The sequence below is a fragment of the Dryobates pubescens genome, chromosome 14 (genome assembly GCF_014839835.1).
Source record: "Dryobates pubescens isolate bDryPub1 chromosome 14, bDryPub1.pri, whole genome shotgun sequence".
NCBI classification, from domain to species: domain Eukaryota; kingdom Metazoa; phylum Chordata; class Aves; order Piciformes; family Picidae; genus Dryobates; species Dryobates pubescens.
This window is the reverse complement of record NC_071625.1, coordinates 15,366,112-15,385,350: the sequence shown is the minus strand read 5'-3', so window position 1 is coordinate 15,385,350 and position 19,239 is coordinate 15,366,112. Positions and strand designations below refer to the sequence as shown.

At 43.2% G+C, this 19,239-nt stretch overlaps 1 protein-coding gene across 1 annotated transcript in view; it reads right to left on the bottom strand.

Annotated features, from left to right (window-relative positions):
* Nucleotides 1-19,239, bottom strand: part of TSNARE1 (t-SNARE domain containing 1) — a 469,611-nt gene that overhangs the window by 291,279 nt on the left and 159,093 nt on the right. Inside the window, exons 4-5 of the mRNA XM_054167237.1 lie at nucleotides 13,980-14,057; nucleotides 5,431-5,500 (exon numbers count right to left, since the gene is read on the bottom strand). Coding sequence (XP_054023212.1) covers nucleotides 5,431-5,500; nucleotides 13,980-14,057 — 148 coding nt within the window. The remainder of the gene's footprint in view (nucleotides 1-5,430; nucleotides 5,501-13,979; nucleotides 14,058-19,239) is intronic.

Below are 19,239 nucleotides of genomic sequence, written 5' to 3'. Positions count from 1 at the left end.
GCCCAGGGAGGTAGTAGAGTGACCACCCCTGAAAGTGCTCAAAAAACATGTAGATGTGGCACTTCAGGACATGGTTTTAGTAGGCATGGTGGTGTTAGGTTGACAGTCAGACTTGATGATCTTAAAGGTCTTTTCCAACCTTAACAGTTCTATGAGTCTCTATTTTCCAATGATCAAGCTCAGAAACACGTTTGAAAAATCAGCAGGAGTATTGATGTTATCATGGTGGTCTAGAAGATGAAAAGGGAGGAAGTGGTTTACTTTATTTATTTATTCATCCTGCTGCTGCTCATTAAAATAAAAAATAAGATAACATCAGCATGAGTTTAGCATTTCCCAGATAAGCATCTTAGAAAAATTTATGAGAAGACCAAGCGTGACCAAGTATTTTTACACACAGCAATACCCAGCTACAATTCTAGAAGTGCAGAATTTTCTTGCTACAAATGGAGTGTTTGCTAGAGGATTCAGCTGGCTTCCAAAACAGGAGCACACACTCTTCAAGTGAGGCACCACATCAAAAGAGATGCATAGGATGAAAAGAAGTCTTGTTTTTACAGTATCTCATCACTGACAGAAGACAACAGTCATCTCTCTGTTACGATGGCATAAAGACCGGGGGGCATTATTGCAGATCTGTTTTCTTGGAGTGAATGTGCAAAGACCTGTGCTCACCCTCTGATAACCAACTTCTCCCATTCCTCAGCTCCCCTGAAGATGTCACAGCCATTGCATTTACCAGATAGACTTAAAGCTGATGGTCAAATCTGCAAACTGGAGATAGGAAGAAGAGTATCTGGGAAGGCTGGGGCTCCCATGCAACCCAGTTTTCACCTGCAGAGACACTAACAGTGAGTGAGCTCTCATGGTCTTGTATCCTTGACTGACCATGACAGCAAGGAGAGAAAAGAAAGTGCAAGCCAAGATGAAAGAATTACATAGGCAGCAGTGACAGAGACCTTCAAGGAGAGATAGCTGATAATCCCCCAGATGCCATCTTTCTTTGCCCCATGGTTGCCACAAACTAATCATTGCTCTATCACTTCATGACATAAATTTCACAACTTCCAAAGGCTTTCTTGATGTGGGAAGATGCTATTGCCTGGGCCAAGGTTTCTGGCCCACTCAGACCTCTGGCAAGGGCAATCTGGGAGGAAAACACTGAAAAGCAAAAAACTTCTCTGACAGATTGATTTGTAGTGACCATTAGAAACTGTTCAGGCATGTGAAGGGATACTCCAAGGACCTCTCTAAGCAGGGAAGGTGGTCAAAAGCAGATGAATTTATCATCACTGGAGAGTTTTGCAGTTCATCACCAGCTCTTGTAATTTATCACAGAGATGTCACATATCTGGAGCTCCGGGAATCTTAAGGGTAAGATCTGTCACATAAATACAGTTATTAATGCAGTAAGTGTATTATGAAGTTAAATGCAAACATTGCAATCTGGCAACCCATTTTAACTCCCAAACCTAGGAGGTTGTTTTCATGTCAGAAATTGATGCCAGCAGCGATAAATGGAGGATAGATAAAGTTAATCTGACTGCTTTGAGTTGAACAGGGAAGGTATTACTTTGAAGGGTTTAACATATTAACAGAATCAAAATGACATTTCAAAATATTTATGGAAATCTCTCTCTCTTTTTTTTTTTTTTTCTCTTAAGCTTATACAAGGAGGATAACAAAACCATATAAAATATTATTAAATCCTACCCTTAATTAAACATGCTGACACTTGAAAGCTTCTGTCTGATTTACTGTAAAAAAATCTTCCTTCAGTAAATTACAACTTTAACATCTCTTTCTGCTTTGGATGAATCTGCATTCCAGAGGAATTAAAACCTTTGTAAAACAAGCTTTTTCAAAAAATAAATCATTTTTTTTATAAGCCATACCTCCAACTTATCAAAGAAAAAGGAAACAATGCACATAAATGATAAAATGAACTGAGAAAAAAAACACCTCTATTGTTTTATGTCAACGCAGAAAAGCTGAAGGGCACGGATTCATCCACCTCCTCAGCAAGTTGGTGAGGCTCCTAGCTTGGAGGACAACCATTCAGCCTCCAAAAGATCATTTCAGTCCATTTAGGGTGCAAATGTCCACACAAGACATTCAAAACAAAACAAAGCTAAGGGTTGCTACACTTCTTAGTGCTTAGCCTGGAGAAGAGGAAGCTCAGGGGAGACCTTATTGCTGTCTACAAGTGCCTGAAGGGAGGTTGTAGCCAGGTGGGGGTTGGTCAATTCTCACAGGCAACCAGCACAAGAACAAGAGGACACAGTCTCAAGATGCACCAGGGGAGGTTTACGCTGGATGTTAGGAAGAAGTTCTTCATAGAAAGAGTGATTGGCCATTGGAATGGGCTGCCCAGGGAGGTGGTGGAGTCACCATCACTGGAGGTGTTTAGGAAGAGACTGGATGGGGTGCTTGGTGCCATGGTTTAGTTGATTAGATGGTGCTGGGTGACAGGTTGGACTCGATCTCAAAGGTCTTTTCCAACCTGGTTAATTTCTATTCTATTCTATTCTATTCTATCACTGAATCACAGAATGGTAGGGGCTGGAAGGCACTTCAGGTGATTATCTAGTCCAACCTCCCTGCTAAAGCAGAGTCACTCAGAGCAGGTTGCACAGGATTGTGTCCAGGTGAAAGTCTTCAGAGAAAGAGACTCCACGACCTCTCTAGGCAGCCTGGTCCAGTGCTCTGGCACCCTCAAATGATAGATTTTTTTTCTTTATGTTTAGGTGGATCTTTCTGTGTTCCAGTTTGTGGCCCCATCCTCTTGACACCCACTCTTTAGATATTGATCAGAACCAAGAATTTTCCCTCTCAGACTGCTCTTCTCCAGGCTAAACAGCCCCATGCTTCTCAGCCTTTCCTTCTCAGATAGATGCTCCAGTACCCTCAGCATCTTTATAGCTCTCTGCTGGACTCCCTCCAGTAGTTTCTTCTGTATCTTCAACAGGGAAGCCCAGAACTGGACACAGTACTCCAGATGTGGTCTCACTAGGACAGAGTAGAGGGAGAGAGCCTCCCTCCCTTGACCTGCTGGTCACACTCTTCTTCATGCACCCCAGGGGACCGTGGGCCTTCTTGGCCACAAGAAAACACTGATGGCTCTTGGTGAACTTGTCCACCAGGACATCCAAGTAATTCTCTGCAGAGTTGCTTTCCAGCAGGTCGAGCACTAACCTGTACTGGTGCAGGGGGTTACTCCTCCCCACATGCAGGACCCTACGCTTGCCCTTGTTGAACTTCATGAAGTTCACCTCTACCCAACTCTCCTGCCTGTCCAGGTCTTGCTGAGTCTCAGGCAGCACAGCCTTGTGTTGTGTCAGCCACACTTCCCAGTTTTGCATCAGGAGAAAATTTGCTCAAGGTACACCCCACCCCTTCAAACATCACCGTTTTCCTACTAGCCAAGGCTATAAATATACCAAATGTTCACTTGCTTCTCCCCAACTGTCTTCCAAGTTAAGAGGATGTTCAAGGAGAAACATGCATCAGCCTTTGAAGGAAATGGGTCAAATGGCAAAGGAGGAAGATTAAGCCATGATTTGCAGCTGGGGAAGCAGAAAATGTTGCCCCAGAGGTCTCACCTGAAGAGCTGACCCTCTGCTTGCTCCTGAACATAGAGATATATGCAGCACTGCCAGCTCTCATGATTCATGGCATACTGCTTTTTGCCGGTGCAGTTCTCACGAGAGACAGGCAGAGTAGAACACTCAAGGCTGCTTGCATATATCTGGAGATGAAATAGGGGACAACAAGAAGGACACATCAGTGTCAGGACAGCATGAAAGAATGGAAGGATTGAGGAGAACACAGCTGCTGGTCCTTCTCAGCTTGGCACCATGGAATGGTCTGGTCTGGAGGTGCAACAACTCAAATGGGAGAAATCAGGAGAGACCTTCTGCTCGAGCCAGGGAAGAGGGGATAAATCAGAAGGTTGGAAGAAGATAGCTGAAGGAATTCTGGGGCTGAAAACAGGGGCAGTGAAGCATGAATGGAATAAAAATAAGCTGCATTTAACTATCTGGACTATTAATGATAATTCCAAGATCCAAAATAATTATTGCAATTAGTGCATTATGCATCTATTTATGTAACTGCTCAGGAAAGAAGAAAATCATCTACTTTTTGTGTGTGTGTGTGTGTTTGATTCTTAAATTTAAAAAAACCCAGCGTGGTTTAGGAGTGGAAGACAATAGCTGCTCTGCATGAGGCTTCCCTGGGTTAAGGATCTCCATCAGTTAAGGTGGTTTATGCTGCAAATTATTTCGTCCATGCAAACATCTTTCCTGATGACACCCATCTTCACAGACTGACTTTTTATTCCTTCATCCTCTTCAGTCTCCTAAATTTAGTTTCAAATCTTCTGACTATTATTACTGGGACTATTTTTAATCCTCAAGTTTGCAAACCAGAGTATATGTGAATTAGGGCAGAGCTGATGCACTTGATGAAAGCAAACGGATTGGCGAGAGAAGGAGACAGACTGCAAACCAGCCTGAGAGTTTAGATTGCGTTGAGAAGGTCAGTCAAGTCCATCAGGCAAATTACAGTGTGCAAAGCCAATATAAAGAAACAGAACCCAAATTCTCCCCCCCTGTTCACAGCTGAATCTTAGCAGGAACTGCAGTCACGTGCACAAAATCAGAGCCACATCCCAAGCAACTTGATTTTTCTGTGTGCACACCAGCTGCATTAAGGGAAGAAGCTTTAATAAATGGTGCAACATTTTGGAAAAGTCATTTTAATTCTCTAATTAGCATGAGTACAATGAAAACTAACTCTCTGTGTGTGTGTGTGTGTGTGTCTGTGCATGGAGCTAGAAGAGGCAGATTGATGAGCTGCATCTATCGCAAGTGAAACTGAAGTTCCATTTTCTCTGCGTTGTGCTGTGTGATGCAGGTTTCAGCATCACCACACACTCTCCCACCTATAAAGTAGCTTCTTGCTCCTTCCCTCTGTTGTTTGGTTGTTTGCTTGCTTTTTTCTCTCTTGGGTTCATGCTCCTTGGCAAAGTGTGAGGCGGGAGGAGTGAAATAAAAGAAGAAAAAGCTACACAAGCATCCTGCTCTGCCTTGACATTAAAAAGAAATAAAAACCACACAACAACAACAACCCAACAAAAAATAACACCACATGCACAACCCTCTTTCAATGTTGACCATTATTTTCTGTTATCTGCCCACCATTCTCTGCCATCTGAAACCAGCACAAACAAAGCTCTATGCAATCAGTACAAGTCCTACCATCATTAATCACCAACAGAAAGGAAAAAAAAAAAAAACAACTAAGGAAGCCTGACAAAAAAAGTGTCCAGCTACAAAAAAAGGGCAAAAGAAAGGGTGAGGATAGAGGAGACAAAAAATGAAAAGGCTGGTACAAAGAGAGACCTGCAGCAATTTAAAGCAAACTCACAGTCCATCCTGCAGCTCTTGAGTATCATTTGAGGTCCCCAGAGATCGAAGGCTTCGTTCCAGAGAGGTCACTGTCAACAGCAGAGAAAGAAAAAATAAGAAAGCAGTACACAGTTTTCAGGGGGGGAAAATCCTGAATTTTCATTCAGGTTTTTCTCTTTTAATTTTATTTTCTTTTACAAACAGTATGAGAAGGTAGTGTTTGGACAAGTAACTCCTGGGACAAAGGGGACAACATCTACAAACAGTTATTACCCTACGAAAAGTCAGTTGAGTTCCTTGGATGCATAAATAGTGAATCCATGTATCATATGCCACAACAATCATATCTTGGGCTTCATACATAGCAGGTCAAGGGAAGGGATTGTCCCTCTCTACTCTGCTGAGACCCCACCTACAGTACTGTGTCCATCTTTGTGGCCCCTAACATAAGAAAGACATGGACCTTTTGCAGAGGGTCCAGCGGAGGCCACAAAAATGATCTCAGGGGGCTGGAACTCCCCCGCTGTGAGAACAGGGTGAGAGTTGGGGTTGTTCAGCCTGGAAAAGAGAGAGCTCCATGGAGACCTTATAGAAGCCTTCCAGTAGTTAAAGGGGGCTTATAAGAAAGATGGTGAGGGACACTTTATCAGGGAGTAGTGATAGGATGAGGGATAACAATTTTAAACTGAAAGAAGGGAGAATTAGATTAGATATTAGAAAGAAATGCTTTACTGTGATGCTGGCAAAACACTGGAATAGGCTGCCCAGAGAAGCTGGGGATGCACTCCCCCAGAAGTGTCCAAAGACAAGCTGGATGGGGCTTTGAGCCCCATCTAGTGCATAAGAACCATTCATTGCTCTTAGTAGTGATTAAGAGGCAGAATACCGTGTTCATTCTGATATTTTCTATCTCATTGATGAAGACTTCAACAATCAAAATCTTTTGTGTGTTTTGGCTCAGATACAATGGAGTGCTTTGCTGTGACGACAGAGTGACCATCCCTGGAAGTGTTACTCTGGGACATGGTTTAATGGCCATGGTGGAGTTATGTTGATAGTTGGACTTCATCTTAGAGGTCTTTTCCAAGTGAGAGCAGCTGGAAGCTGGAAATGTGGTTTACTTTGCAATACATGATGACTTCAGATTTAAGAAAATATATACGTGTGTGTGTGTATAAAAAATAGCAGAAATCTTGGAGCATGGTTGCCTTTATACATCTTTGAATGTTCACTCTCAAATTAACAGCAGGTTAACAGCCCTTGGACTTAATGTATGAACTATGCAAAGCCCACCAAGATTTTCCACAGTGAAAGATGCTAAATAAATGAGATTCTTGGTATTTGCATGTGGGATTTTCTCAGGATGCTTCCAGTCATAAAAACTCATAACCTGTTATCAGTCATGCTTCACTATTTAATGAAAGCAAAAAGAACAGATTAGGAACATGGCTCAATTATTTCTGTAGAAACTTAAGAAATCCTCTGTTTTAATGTTTCTGCAGACTTGGACTTGGCCACTAACTTCGAACAATCCACCTAATTATTTTTCAGGCAAAAATCCCCTCTTTTTTGTGTTGGCAAAACACCAGAGGGTTGACATCAAAAGTCATTAAACAACACACAAAGTAACTAATGTGTCTGGACAACATGAGTATTCAAAGCAAGCTTGAATGCTACCATACATTTTCACCCAGTTGCTAAATTAGTAATAGATTTTAATGCCGAGTTTGGTGATTCAGTAAGAGAAAGCCTCAAGGAATTGTCTATAACTGAGCTAATAATTATTATCTTTTGGTGGATGCACAATGTTTTAAAGAATAAATTGAAAGATTTTACTAATAACTATTTGCTTCTCTAGGAGAACAGCGTTGACCCTGCAACGATCTCACAAATATGAGTCCTCACTCTTCCCCCTTCCACAATCCTAACAAATCATCCTCCATGCAATCTACATACTGTCCATGTCAAGGACAATTTTGAATTACCTGAAAATATTCCTGGGCCCATCAATCCTTCAGAACAAAGCAGAGCATGGACAGAACCATAGAATTGTAGAATCATAGAATGGTTGGGTTGGAAGGGACCTTTAGAGTTCATCCAGTCCAAACTCCCAGCAATGAGCAGGAACATCTTTAACTAGATAAGGTTGCTCAGAGCCTCTTCTGACCTGAAATGTTGCCATCTCTCTGGGCAACCTGGGCCAGTGTTTCACCACTCTCATTGTAGAAAAAAAAAAAAAAATCTTTCATAGATCTAGTCTGAATCTACCTTCTTTTAGTTTAAAACCATCACCCCTTCTCCTGTCACAACAGACTCTGATAAAAAGACTGTCCCCATCTTTTTTATAGACCCCTCTAAGCACTCAAAGATCATATTAAGTCTCCCTGCAGCCTTATCTTCTCCAGGCTGAACAACTCCAACTCTCTCAGCCTGTCTTCATAGAAGAGGTGTTTCATGCCTTTGATCAATTTAGTAGACCTTCTCTGGACCTACTGCAACAGGTACATGTCCATCTTGGGCTAAGCACGGTCCCGGGAGAGTGGAAATTAAGTAAAGGCAGAGAAAGCACTTGTGTGAACAATGAGTTTCTCAGAACACGTTAATGTCATGTGGGCAGCTCTGTACAGGAAAACAGCAGCTGCAGCATCCAGACACCTTTCTAACTTGAGATGCAAACTCAGGGCAATTCAAAGTCAAAGTAACTCTGCCAGTGTCTTCCTACAAAGGAAGATGAGGTTGATGGAAGACAGATCTGATATGCAGGTGGTTCTGTGCAAAACCAATGCAGACCTTTGCTACATCTTGCTTTGGATAAGAAGGGAGTATTGTAATTTGAGCACAGTATTTATATATTTACATAAAGGTCCAAAAAGAACAGCCAAAGGTTGGCATCTAATATAGCTCTTACTTGTGAAATAGTAGGACTAAGACTCCAGCTTGAGTCTCCTGGATCTAGGAGACACTGCTATTTTTGGAGTAAATCTAACTTTCTTTGACAAAGAATTTCTCTACCAAAATCTGTGTAGTTCCTGTGCTGGATGTGGAAAATCCCTCTCAGTTTAGCAGTTCTGACCATGAAAGCAGTAACTCAACTGAAGCAGCAACATGTCAAGCTGTGCTGAAGAGATGCTGTGAAGCCAGTGTTAAAAGAGACATCTTACTTTAAACCTTGTATACTTAAATTTTCAACTAGTCCTCCAGAATAAGGCACATTCAGAAGAGATCACTGCTCTTGGAGCTGCACCGATTTACATAAACTGAGAGTTTGGCACCAGTTGTCTGTGCTGTTGCAATTCTGAAAGCCAATGGGGGATAAGAAACCATCTTGAGATGGCAATGGAGACTTGATCACACCTGGGGGATGCTGAAAAATCTTTTGCTCAGCCTCTCAGATCAAGGTAATGGGACTGCACATGGCACCAACCTGTCACATGGAGTCTTTAATGAGCAAGTAGCAGGAATTAGAGAGGGAAGAGACCCATTAGAGCATTCTGGTTCTCCATCTGGCCAGAACAGGTCTGATTCCTCCAGTATATCCTCCGCTGATCAGCCCTCTAAACAAGATGCCCCAAGCCAACTGCTTTTAAAAGTATTATTTATTGTACTCATTTATAAGGCATTTACTTGAGAGGAAAGCTAAAAGCTGCACTCTGAAATAAATGCAAAACCTTAATCAAAATAAGCAGACAAAAAAGGCATTGATATAACAAACTCAGCCAGTATTGGAGCTTCTTTTGGTGTGCTTTTTCGCTTTTGATCTTCGGGTTTTGTTTGTTTCCTTATTTGGTTGTGGCTTTCTTTACTTTGTTTATTTGATTTCATTTTTCCTAAAAGGAAACATCAACAAAAGCCCCATAAAACCTGCACAAGTCAAAGCATCATCAGATAATCTTCCCTTTGCTCAATAGGGACAGCTCCCAAAAAAGTAGAGAAAGAAAGCAGATGCTAAGAATAGGAAAAATCTTCCTCTACCCCTTGGCACTTCTCTAAGAAATGAGACAGAAAAGTCTGCAAGCTCAGAACCTGGTAGAAGGGTGATCCAGTAGCACATAAAACAGGACCAACTGCTCTGGCTATGATTTTTATTTAATACATGAAGAATATTTCTGTTTTTCATAGCAGAAAAAGGGAACAGAAGGCATTTCTATGTGAGATCAGCCATGATCAGTTCAGAGCTGCAGAGACCTCCCTTGGAAAGGAGGCAAGTCCTGAGCTATCCAAGAAGAATTTAAGTCAGCCCAAAGAAGAGTAAGGAGAGCAAAGATGGACAAATCATGCAGTGCTGATTACTTCTGTGGTGTTAGTGAAAAAGGAAAATAGGTGCTTTAAAATCCCAGTACAAAGTTGACTTCTTGTTTCATGAAAAGTAGTCATTCCCCAAAGACAGGAAAAATACATCCAGGACTGCCCACGACTTGGCCTTTTGGGAATCTAAAAAGATGCAGAGCGTGGTTTGGTCTCCAAACACAATGGGGAACCTGGAAAATCCTGAAGAGGTAGGAGTAAGGCAGGAAAAAAAGAAAAAGAGTAGGTGTGATTTGATTTATGCAACCTTGTAGGAGGTTCAACACACCATGCCCGGTGCAAGAGTAGAAACCATCATCATCTGGTGAGCATCTGCAGTGCAGCCACTTGTTCCCTGCTCAGTCACTTTTCTGGTGGTACACAAACAACAGGACTGACTTTTGCTACATGCTCTGAGATGGAGCTTGCTGAGTTTCCCAAATAGGCCATATGGTACAGCTGTGGAGAGCAGAAAGGATCCTGGGCATCCTTCCCCATTTTATATCATCACAAAGTTATTCACCTGACATGGATTAGCTCTGACAAACCTTAGCAATACACTCAACATCCCCCTCCTGAAGAGCTGTACCCACTTTGGGGGCAAAGGCTATGAAGAAGCCACACAACCTGAATGAAACTGAGTAGCAGACAAAAATTAGTATGGGTGGTAAACGGAGCAACAACAGTAGAGTACTGTATGGGCATTTCTTCAACCTAAGAGCACTTTAAAATGCATTATACATTCATAGATTCATAGGTTTTAAAAGCCAGAGAGAGCAATTCTGATTATCCAATCTGATCTCCTCCCATAAAATCTTGTCCCATCACTCCTACATGAAGACTGTAGACTGTAGCTGGACTAAAGTATATCTTATAAAAAGACATTCAGGTCTTGATTTAGAGCTTCGAAGCAATGCCAAATCCATCATGTCCCCTCAATACACAGTTCTAATGGCTGGTTATCCCCATACAGAAAGATTGAATTTGTCTAGCTTTGACTCCTATCTCCTGATCTTGTTACGTGTGAGCATGTTAGATTAATGAGCCCAGTGTTATTTGATGTCTTGCTTCCCAAAGAGGTACTTACATGCCACGATCAAGCCCTCTTAGATGTCTAAAGCAGAACTTTGGATGGCATGCATTTTAAAGGCTCATTTGCAGACTTCCAATAGTTGTCACAGCTCTTCTCTGTACCCTCTCCAATTTGGCAGAATAGTTTTAAGTGCAGGTGCTGTCATTACCTGCTTCACAGAGCACTCAGCGCGGGCAACTCTTAACAGCAAGCACATCATCACGCTCTCCGTACCATCTCAAGAGGTGGAACAAAGACCACCAGAAACTGCTCAAAGCCTAATTGAAATGATTAATGTAATTCCAACAAAGAATAAAACCAGAAACTGGATCATGGCATTTCAAAAATGAGGCCCCACTCAACAGAAGGATTTCTCAGGATAAACTCCACTGCAGCAGGAGTTGTGGCTATAGCACAAAGGTATATCCAAGGCTGCCTTAACTGGGCTAGCTGAGTATTAACAGCACACACAAGCTCATGAGCAGGTTGTGAAACTTCATACTGAGCCCTTGGTTTGGGCCAGAAGAGCTACTACTGTTCATCGCTACCATTGTTCAGGTAAAACTATTAGTGATGGAGAAACCATGATTGATTATCACATCTGGGAGGCTCAAGCTTCCACACTGGCCACAAGCCCAGGTCACACCATTGGTGTTTTCTCAAGGAAATGCTCAGGAAAAAGGCAAGGACACCAAGCGGCGCAAGAGCCAGCAATAGGCCTTTGCTGCCAAGGAGAATTCTAACCTGGGCTTCACTAGGCTAAGCATTGCCAAAATTTCAAGGGAGGCCAAGGATGTCTGAAGGTCTCTAGTCCAGCTTTCTGCTCACAGAAGGTCCACTCAAGAGCAAATTGTTCAGGCTCTTGTCCATCTCTGAATATCTTGAAGGATGGAGATCACAGAGCCTCTCTGGGCCAGAACCTTTCTCCTCATACTGAGTTGTAATGTCCTTTGTTTCAGATGCCCTACACCTCTCATCCTTCCACCATGCACATCTGAGATGTTATGGCTCCAGCTACTCTACAGTTTTCCTCTAGGTAATTACAGAAGAGAACATGATTTCTGCTAATGCATGTTCTGCTTGTGGTTGATCAGACCCCCCAGGCCTTTTCTTCAAAACAGCTTTACAGCCAGCCAGCATCCATCCTGTCCGGTCCTGTCACACAGCATTACTCCATCCTAAGATACAAAGAACAGTGGACTTCAAAGCAAGCTGGGCAACTGAATGACTTCATGGAGCCTGTCTAGAGCCTACACTGGAGTGCAGCAGTGAGACTTGCAGTGCTTGAAGTGAGGAACATCTGTGCTGCAGAAGGTCCTGAACTCAAGGTGATCACTGTTGAAAGTAAATTCAAACCCACTATTCCCTTGCAGTCATAGAAAAAATGTGCTTGGATTTTCCTGGCAGATAGAGAATAAACAACCCCTCTAAATAACAGATGACTCTTTTTCTTGGGAGGGTGCTGGATCCCTGGACCAGGCTGCTCAGTGAGGTTGTAGATTTTTCTTCTCTGGAGACTTCTAAAACCCACCTGGACATTATGATTCCTGGCAGCCTGCTGTGGGTGACCCTGCTTTAGCAGGAGTGGACTAGATGATTTCCAGAGGTACCTTCCAAGTCTCACCATACTGTGATTCTTCTTCTAGCAAGGTTTCCTTGACACAAGGACCTAGGCTTACCTCTGGGACATGTTGATGGGGCTAATTACAGAAATAAGGAGGCACTAAATCCTTTCTTTACACCAAGGCCAGCCTTTTCTGTAATAGACACAGACCAGACCAGACAGAGAAGCTGCCCAGGTGACTCAGAAGCAATTTCATGGTCCACATTAAAATCAGCACCTGATAATTTTACATCCTTGTCTCAAACTAGTGTATATTAGAACTGGGATACCATGACAGGAACCATCACCATTCAGTGATGCTAGTTCATATATACCAGCAAAACACATCTCTCCAGCTCAGCACACCAAAACTGATGAGCCAGAGCATGTCTCCAAAGGAGGGAACCAGTCTGCATCTCCAGGGTCCAGGAAGACATGAGCAGGAACAGCATCCCTGCTCAGTCTCAGTTTAAGAAGGATGTTGACTTGCTAGAACATGTCCAGAGAAGGGCAACAAAGTTGGTGAGGGGAGAAGAGGCTGAGGGAGCTGGGCTTGCTTAGCCTGGAGAAGAGAAGACTCAGGGGTGACCTTATTGCTCTCTACAACTACCTGAAGGAAGGTTGTAGACAGGCGGAAGTTGGTCTCTTCTCCCAGGCAAGCAGCACCAGAACAAGAGGACACAGTCTCGAGCTGTGCCAGGGGAGGTTTAGGCTGGAGGTTAGGAAGAAGTTCTACACAGAGAGAGTGATTGCCCATTGGAATGGGCTGCCCATTAAGAGGACACAGTCTCAGGCTGCGCCAGGGGAGGTTCAGGCTAGATGTTAGGAAAAAGTTCTATACAGAAAGAGTGATTGCACATTGGAATGGGCTGCCTGGGGAGGTGGTGGAGTCACCATCACTGGAGGTTTTCAGGAGGAGACTTGATGGGGTGCTTGGTGCCGTGGGTTAGTTGTTTGGGTGGTTGATTGGTTGATGGGTTGGATGCGGTGATCTTGAAGGTCTCTTCCAACCTGGTTTATTCTATGTATTCTATGTATTGGAGTCACCATCATTAGAGGTGTTCAGGAGGAGACTTGACAGGGTACTTGGTTGCATGGTTTAGTTGATTAGGTGGGTTGGATGATAGGTTGGACATGATGATCTTTAAGGTCTCTTCCAACCTGGTCTATTCTATTTTATTCTATCCTATTCAGTCTACAGCGTGAGGAATAACAGAAGAGTTTTGGTGTTGGTGTTTTTCTAAGGGAGATGGATGTTTAGCAGGCTCCTATGACAGACTCTGAACACAGTAGTGCTGCAACACATTACAAAATGAGTCTGGCTTGTTCCACCTTTCTGCGCTCCAGCTCCCCATTGTAACAGATGACACAATTAAAAATAGAAAAGGATGTGGTCTCAGCAAGGATCGAATATATCTGTGCCTGTTTAATGGAACATATGGTGGAATATTTTTACATCTTATAAAGAACTGTGTCTTGGACATGTGCTGCTACTTGTGAGCTGGAGCAGCAGGAAAATTGCATTAATATTTGCTCCCTGAGAATGGGAGCTGCCACGCACACAAGTCATCAGCAGGTAACTGAGGAGGAAACCTCTCGTTGTACCCACCATTGGAGTTAATTCGGAAGACGTTGGCTGAAGTCTCCTGGAAAAGTTCCTGTAGTTCACTGGGATCAATCTGGGTGGCTGCAAAGACAAAAAAAAGGAGAAGGTGCATTAATACTGGAGATCAATGATCACTTTGAAAATGGCTCAATTCCCAGCTGAACATGAATGGTTTGGGTTGGAAGGGACCTTAAAAATCATCTAGTCCCACACACCCCCTGCCACGGGCAGGGACACCACCCATTAGAATAGGTTGCTCAAAGCCTCGCCCAACCCAGTGTTAAAAAATTTCCAGGGATAAGGTCTCCACAGTCTCCCTGGTCCACGTGTTCCAGTGTCTCACTATCCTCACTGTAAAGAATTTATTCCTAATATCCAGTCTAAATCTCCTCTTTTCCAGCTCCTTTGAAGCGGGTTACTGGTTCCTCCTTGCTGCAGGAATTTAGCCTAAGTAGGTGGTCTGATGCAGTCTTACACAGTGTCTGATCATGCAGCTTGCACTGGACAGGCAAATACCTACTGCAGCACCATCAGGACAATAAAGATGCTGCTGCAGCAAGGCAGATATGACCCACATGAATTAGAAGAGTCTTTAGAATCACAGGGTTAGAAAAAGCATCTAAGATCATCAAGTCCAACCTTCTACCCAACACCTCCTAATTCTGATTAGTAATTGGAATACAAGTGATTTCTGCTCATTTATCAAGTGTGAGTATGAGAAATATGAATGAATGAGAAAATGAAAGCACAAGAGCATGGCTAGCCATCACTTTCCAGAGCAGGAGGGCATGTCAGCACGTCTAGCCTTCAGAAGAGGTGAGAAAGCAATAGACTGTAACTTTTTCATGGACTCTCACTTAGAGCAGCTTTTGTAGGTTTCCCAGAAGCTGCTTAACCTTAAACTTCAGTCAAGTCCAAAAGGGCTTGTCCACCCAACACACCTCAGAACATTCGAAAAGCCACTGCTATTAGCTAGTGGCTAAGAGCTGAAGCCTGACAAAAACTCCAATGGGAGGTAAAATTCATGTTTTCAAATCAGGAGACTGTAACTGCGACATATTCTCTATCCCTTAACCATATTTCCCTGCACTGTTAAAACATCATGCACCCAGCCTGCAGCTGAAAGAGCAGAAAGGCAGTTATAGAGCAAGATGAAACCCATGAATATTGACCTAAGGGAGAAGCCTACTTGATGCACTGCCCAGGATAGTCCTCAGGATGCACCTCCTGGTGCTTGAGGACAAGCTCCATATGCCAACAGTGCAACCAGAGAATTTTTCACTGTTTCTCACACACCTCATCCCCAGCAGCACCCGTGCGAGATAGTTCAACCCTGTACCAGCTGCAAATGAAAGTCCTGGATCAGTCTGTCAGACTGACACAAATCCAGGGCATTAAATAGCCCTTAATCCAAATACATAGGGGCTCATTGCAAGAGATTTCCCACTCTTCTCTTCCTGCAGCTCCTCCTAAATCAGCTGTCCCAGCTACCCCTTCCCTTTGCTTTATAGATGAGACCATAGAACACAAGAAAGTAGCTTGGGCTTCCCTAATCCCTCAGGAATTTCACTTATTACTAACAAGATCTAGCAGCAGGATAAGATTTTTAGATCTCTACAGACTGTGCTGAGCCCAGTGCAAGATTTTCAGTGTGCAGACACAGGCTGGGTTAGTAATAGGGAAGGATTACTGGCCAGTACGTGGCTTCAGCTTGGTTAGATTAGGTTGTATGTGCTGAAAGGACTGGTCCACACCTTTTGTGATAGAGGGGATTTTGATGTGTGGGAGAGAGACAGGCTTATTTACCAGCACCTGAAGGGAGCCAACAGAAAAGCTGGAGAGGGACCATTTATAAGGGCCTGTGCTGATAGGACAAAGAGCAATGGTTTTAAACTAGAGAAGGCTAGATTTACATCGCACATCAGAAAGAAATTCTCTACTATGTGGATGGTGGGACACTGGAACATGTTGCCCATTGTGGACAGCTGATCCCTGGAAGTATGTAAGAGCAGGCTGGATGAGGCTTTGAGCAATCAGGTCTAGTGGGGGCTGTCCCTGGCCATGGGAGGGGGTATGGAACTAGATGATCTTTAAGGTTCCCTCCAACTTAAGCCATTCTATGATTCTGTAATTTCAATTTTTGCCTTAGAAACACTGAATTGGACTGTACAGGTTTTTAGCCTGGCTCAGTGATCCTGGGTCCATGTACATTGAGGTATTTTCCTGAATGAAGCCTCAGATGAACTATGATGCAACCAAACCAAGGTCTGGAAACTCCTTTGAGTCCTCAATTTTAAGCACCAGCTAGGAACAGTACTACTTTAAACCCCTCAAATGTTATGGACTGCAGAGTTCAATGTGTTCCCACGTGAGGACAGTTCTGTAGTTTCACAGCATCCAGCGGGTTCCTTTAGGGAATCACTTAAAATGTCACAGATGAAATATGCCAAATGTTGCAAAAGGCAGGCAAAGCACCAGTTTTACTGCACAGACTGTGCACACCTGCATTTTGGAGTCCCTGCAACACCATAAGAAAGAAACACTGAGTAATAGAGTTGAATCGCTGAGCAATAGTTCTGCATGTCCAGAGCTAGTCTATAAAGCTCCAGCAATTCAGGTGATGATTTGGGAGAGCGGGATCTATCCAACCTCCCCTGGGTGGCCACGAGGAGACCAATTTTCTCACCCTGTATTGTATTTCCTTATTGGAAAGGAGGAAAAATGTAACAGGACAATACAAGGATCATACTATGAAGACATGGAAACAACTTTTTAAGCCTCAGAATGTTCATTCTAGCTAAATACAAGAGGACTGTGGGATGATTCTATGACAAACTCCTTCTCAAAGGCCTGAAAACTCAACCCATAAATACCTAACATAGCACTGTATCATCCCTACAACTCAAAGAAGAGAGAGTGAAAGGGGAAGAGGAAGGGGAAGGGGCAAAGGGAAGGGAAAAGGGAAGAGAAAAATGAAGGGGAAAAGGGAAGGGAAAAATGAAGGAAAAGGGGAAGGGAAAAGGGGGAAAGGGAAAAGAAAAGGGGAAGGGGAAAGGAAAGAGGAAGGGAAAGGGGAAGAGAAAGGAAAAGGCAACAAGGAGGTGGTTTTAACTGCTCCAGTTTCAATCTTCCACACATCACACAGGAATGTTGTAAGTAGTCATGGAGGATTCTGCAGTTCAAGCAGACAAGCAAAACAATTTAAAGACAGTAGCAGAAAGCAAAGCACTGCCAAGCTAAGTGAAGACATACCACAACCATGACAGAAACTGAATGTGAAGTATATTTGTGTCTAATAAATAATTAAATACCTTCAACTACATAAAGCGAGTGCTAAAATATTACAGCTCCTGCAGAAGAAGTATGAGGTTGTCAATATCCAGTAAATACTTTCCATGCCCTAACACTAAAAAAGTTCAGGGCCACAACCAGGAAAAGATGACTTTTAGAATCACGGGACCATAGAATTGTTTTGATTGGAAAACAACCTCTAAGATCATTGAGTGCAACCTTTAACCCACCACCACCATGACCATTAAACCATGTCCCAAAATGCCATGTCTGCACAGTTTCTGAACATCTCCAGGGATGGTGACACCACCACCTCCCTGGGCAGGCTGCTCCAATGCCTGACCACTCTTTCAGTAAAGACTTTTTCCCTAATATCAAACCTGAATATTATTTGATATGTTATAGAGTCTTATGTGCAAATTGTTTCCCCTCCACTTCCTTAACTGGAAATTTCTGAACATATTTGTATAGTTTCCATTTATTTTTCCTGTTTGTTTTCCAGCAGAATCCTCTTGGCAGGACACAGGGCAACAAAATTTCCTCTGCAATCAGCTCAACCTTCTCCCCACCTGGCAAATAGAGATGACAATTTCTAAAGAAGCAGCACCTTACACCAGCTTTTCTTATACTTTCCTACTTGGTCCAACCATAAACGCAGCACTGCCAAGTCCACCACCGGATCGTGTGCCTAAGCACACAGCTGCACTTCTTTCCAATCCCTCCAGGGATGGCCACTCCACCACTTCCCTGAGAAGCCTGTTCCAGGGCTTGGTAACTCTTATGGTGGCAATTTTTTTTCCATAATGACCAGCCTAAACCTTCCCTGGTGCAACTTGAGGCTGTTTCCTCTTGCCCCATCACTTGTTACTTCAGAAAAGAGACTGACCCCCACCTCATTATGGCCTCCTTTCAGGGAGTTGTAGAGAGTGCTTGGGAACCTTAAAATTCCATGCAAGTCCTACACTCAATTTTTACAACCATTTTTCCCATGGCAACTCAGAGTGCATTGCTTCCAACATTTCAGTGCAATTATAATCCTTAATTTATCACACTTTTGTGATGTGTCTACGAGAGACACTCAGGATGAGAACTGAACAGTGAGAGATGTGGTGTTAGTGCTTGGAGCAAAATATACCCTGGGATATCGCAGTCAGCTTCCCCTCACCCTGCTCTGGAGAGAGAAAATGCTGCTGATGCATGTGGGCATCCCTGGGGCTCTCAGGAGCTGTGACAGTCATTAGCTCCAACCATCACCGACAGAAGCTGTGGCAGGAGAAGAAGATATCTGAGCGAGCTGGCAAGTGGAAATGTCTTCCGGCTCCTCTTCACGACAGGCTTAGAGGGTCCTGTCTCTAGTGATCCAAATATAATTAATGTCCAAAGGGAGTAGGTAGAGGTCCAGGACAACACACATGCTAAAGGCATCTACAGAAATACTCTTTTGCTTAACATTAATGAAAACTACCCCTGTTCCCCACGTTAATTTTCCTTCCTTGTTAATTATTTCACACTAATCTGAAGCTCCCAATGGCTTTTCTGCAGCCAGGTGAAGTCAATTTTGTAGCAATCTAAAATAACTCAGAAGTTGTAGGGAAGAAGAGGCAATAATTACAGTAACTCCAATAAAAAGGGAAAATAAGAAAAACAGGATAAGCAATTCAATCCTTTTACTTAAAATACATAACATGGCTGTAGCAAAGCAGCTCAACATCTCACAATTGTGATGAATTTCTCTCCAGTGCACCTGCAAGAGCTATGCCTGCGCTCTGTAAAGGGCAGGCACAGACATCTGCATCTGTATCCTCACTCCTCTGAAAGCTTTAAGTGAAGCTATCATGGAATCAGAGAATGGTGAGGGTTGGAAAGGATCTCTGGAGATCATCTAGTCCAACTGCCCTGCTAAAACAGAGTCACCTAGAGCAAGTTGCACAGGAACAGAGCCAGGCAGGTTTTGAATCTCTCTAGAGAAGGA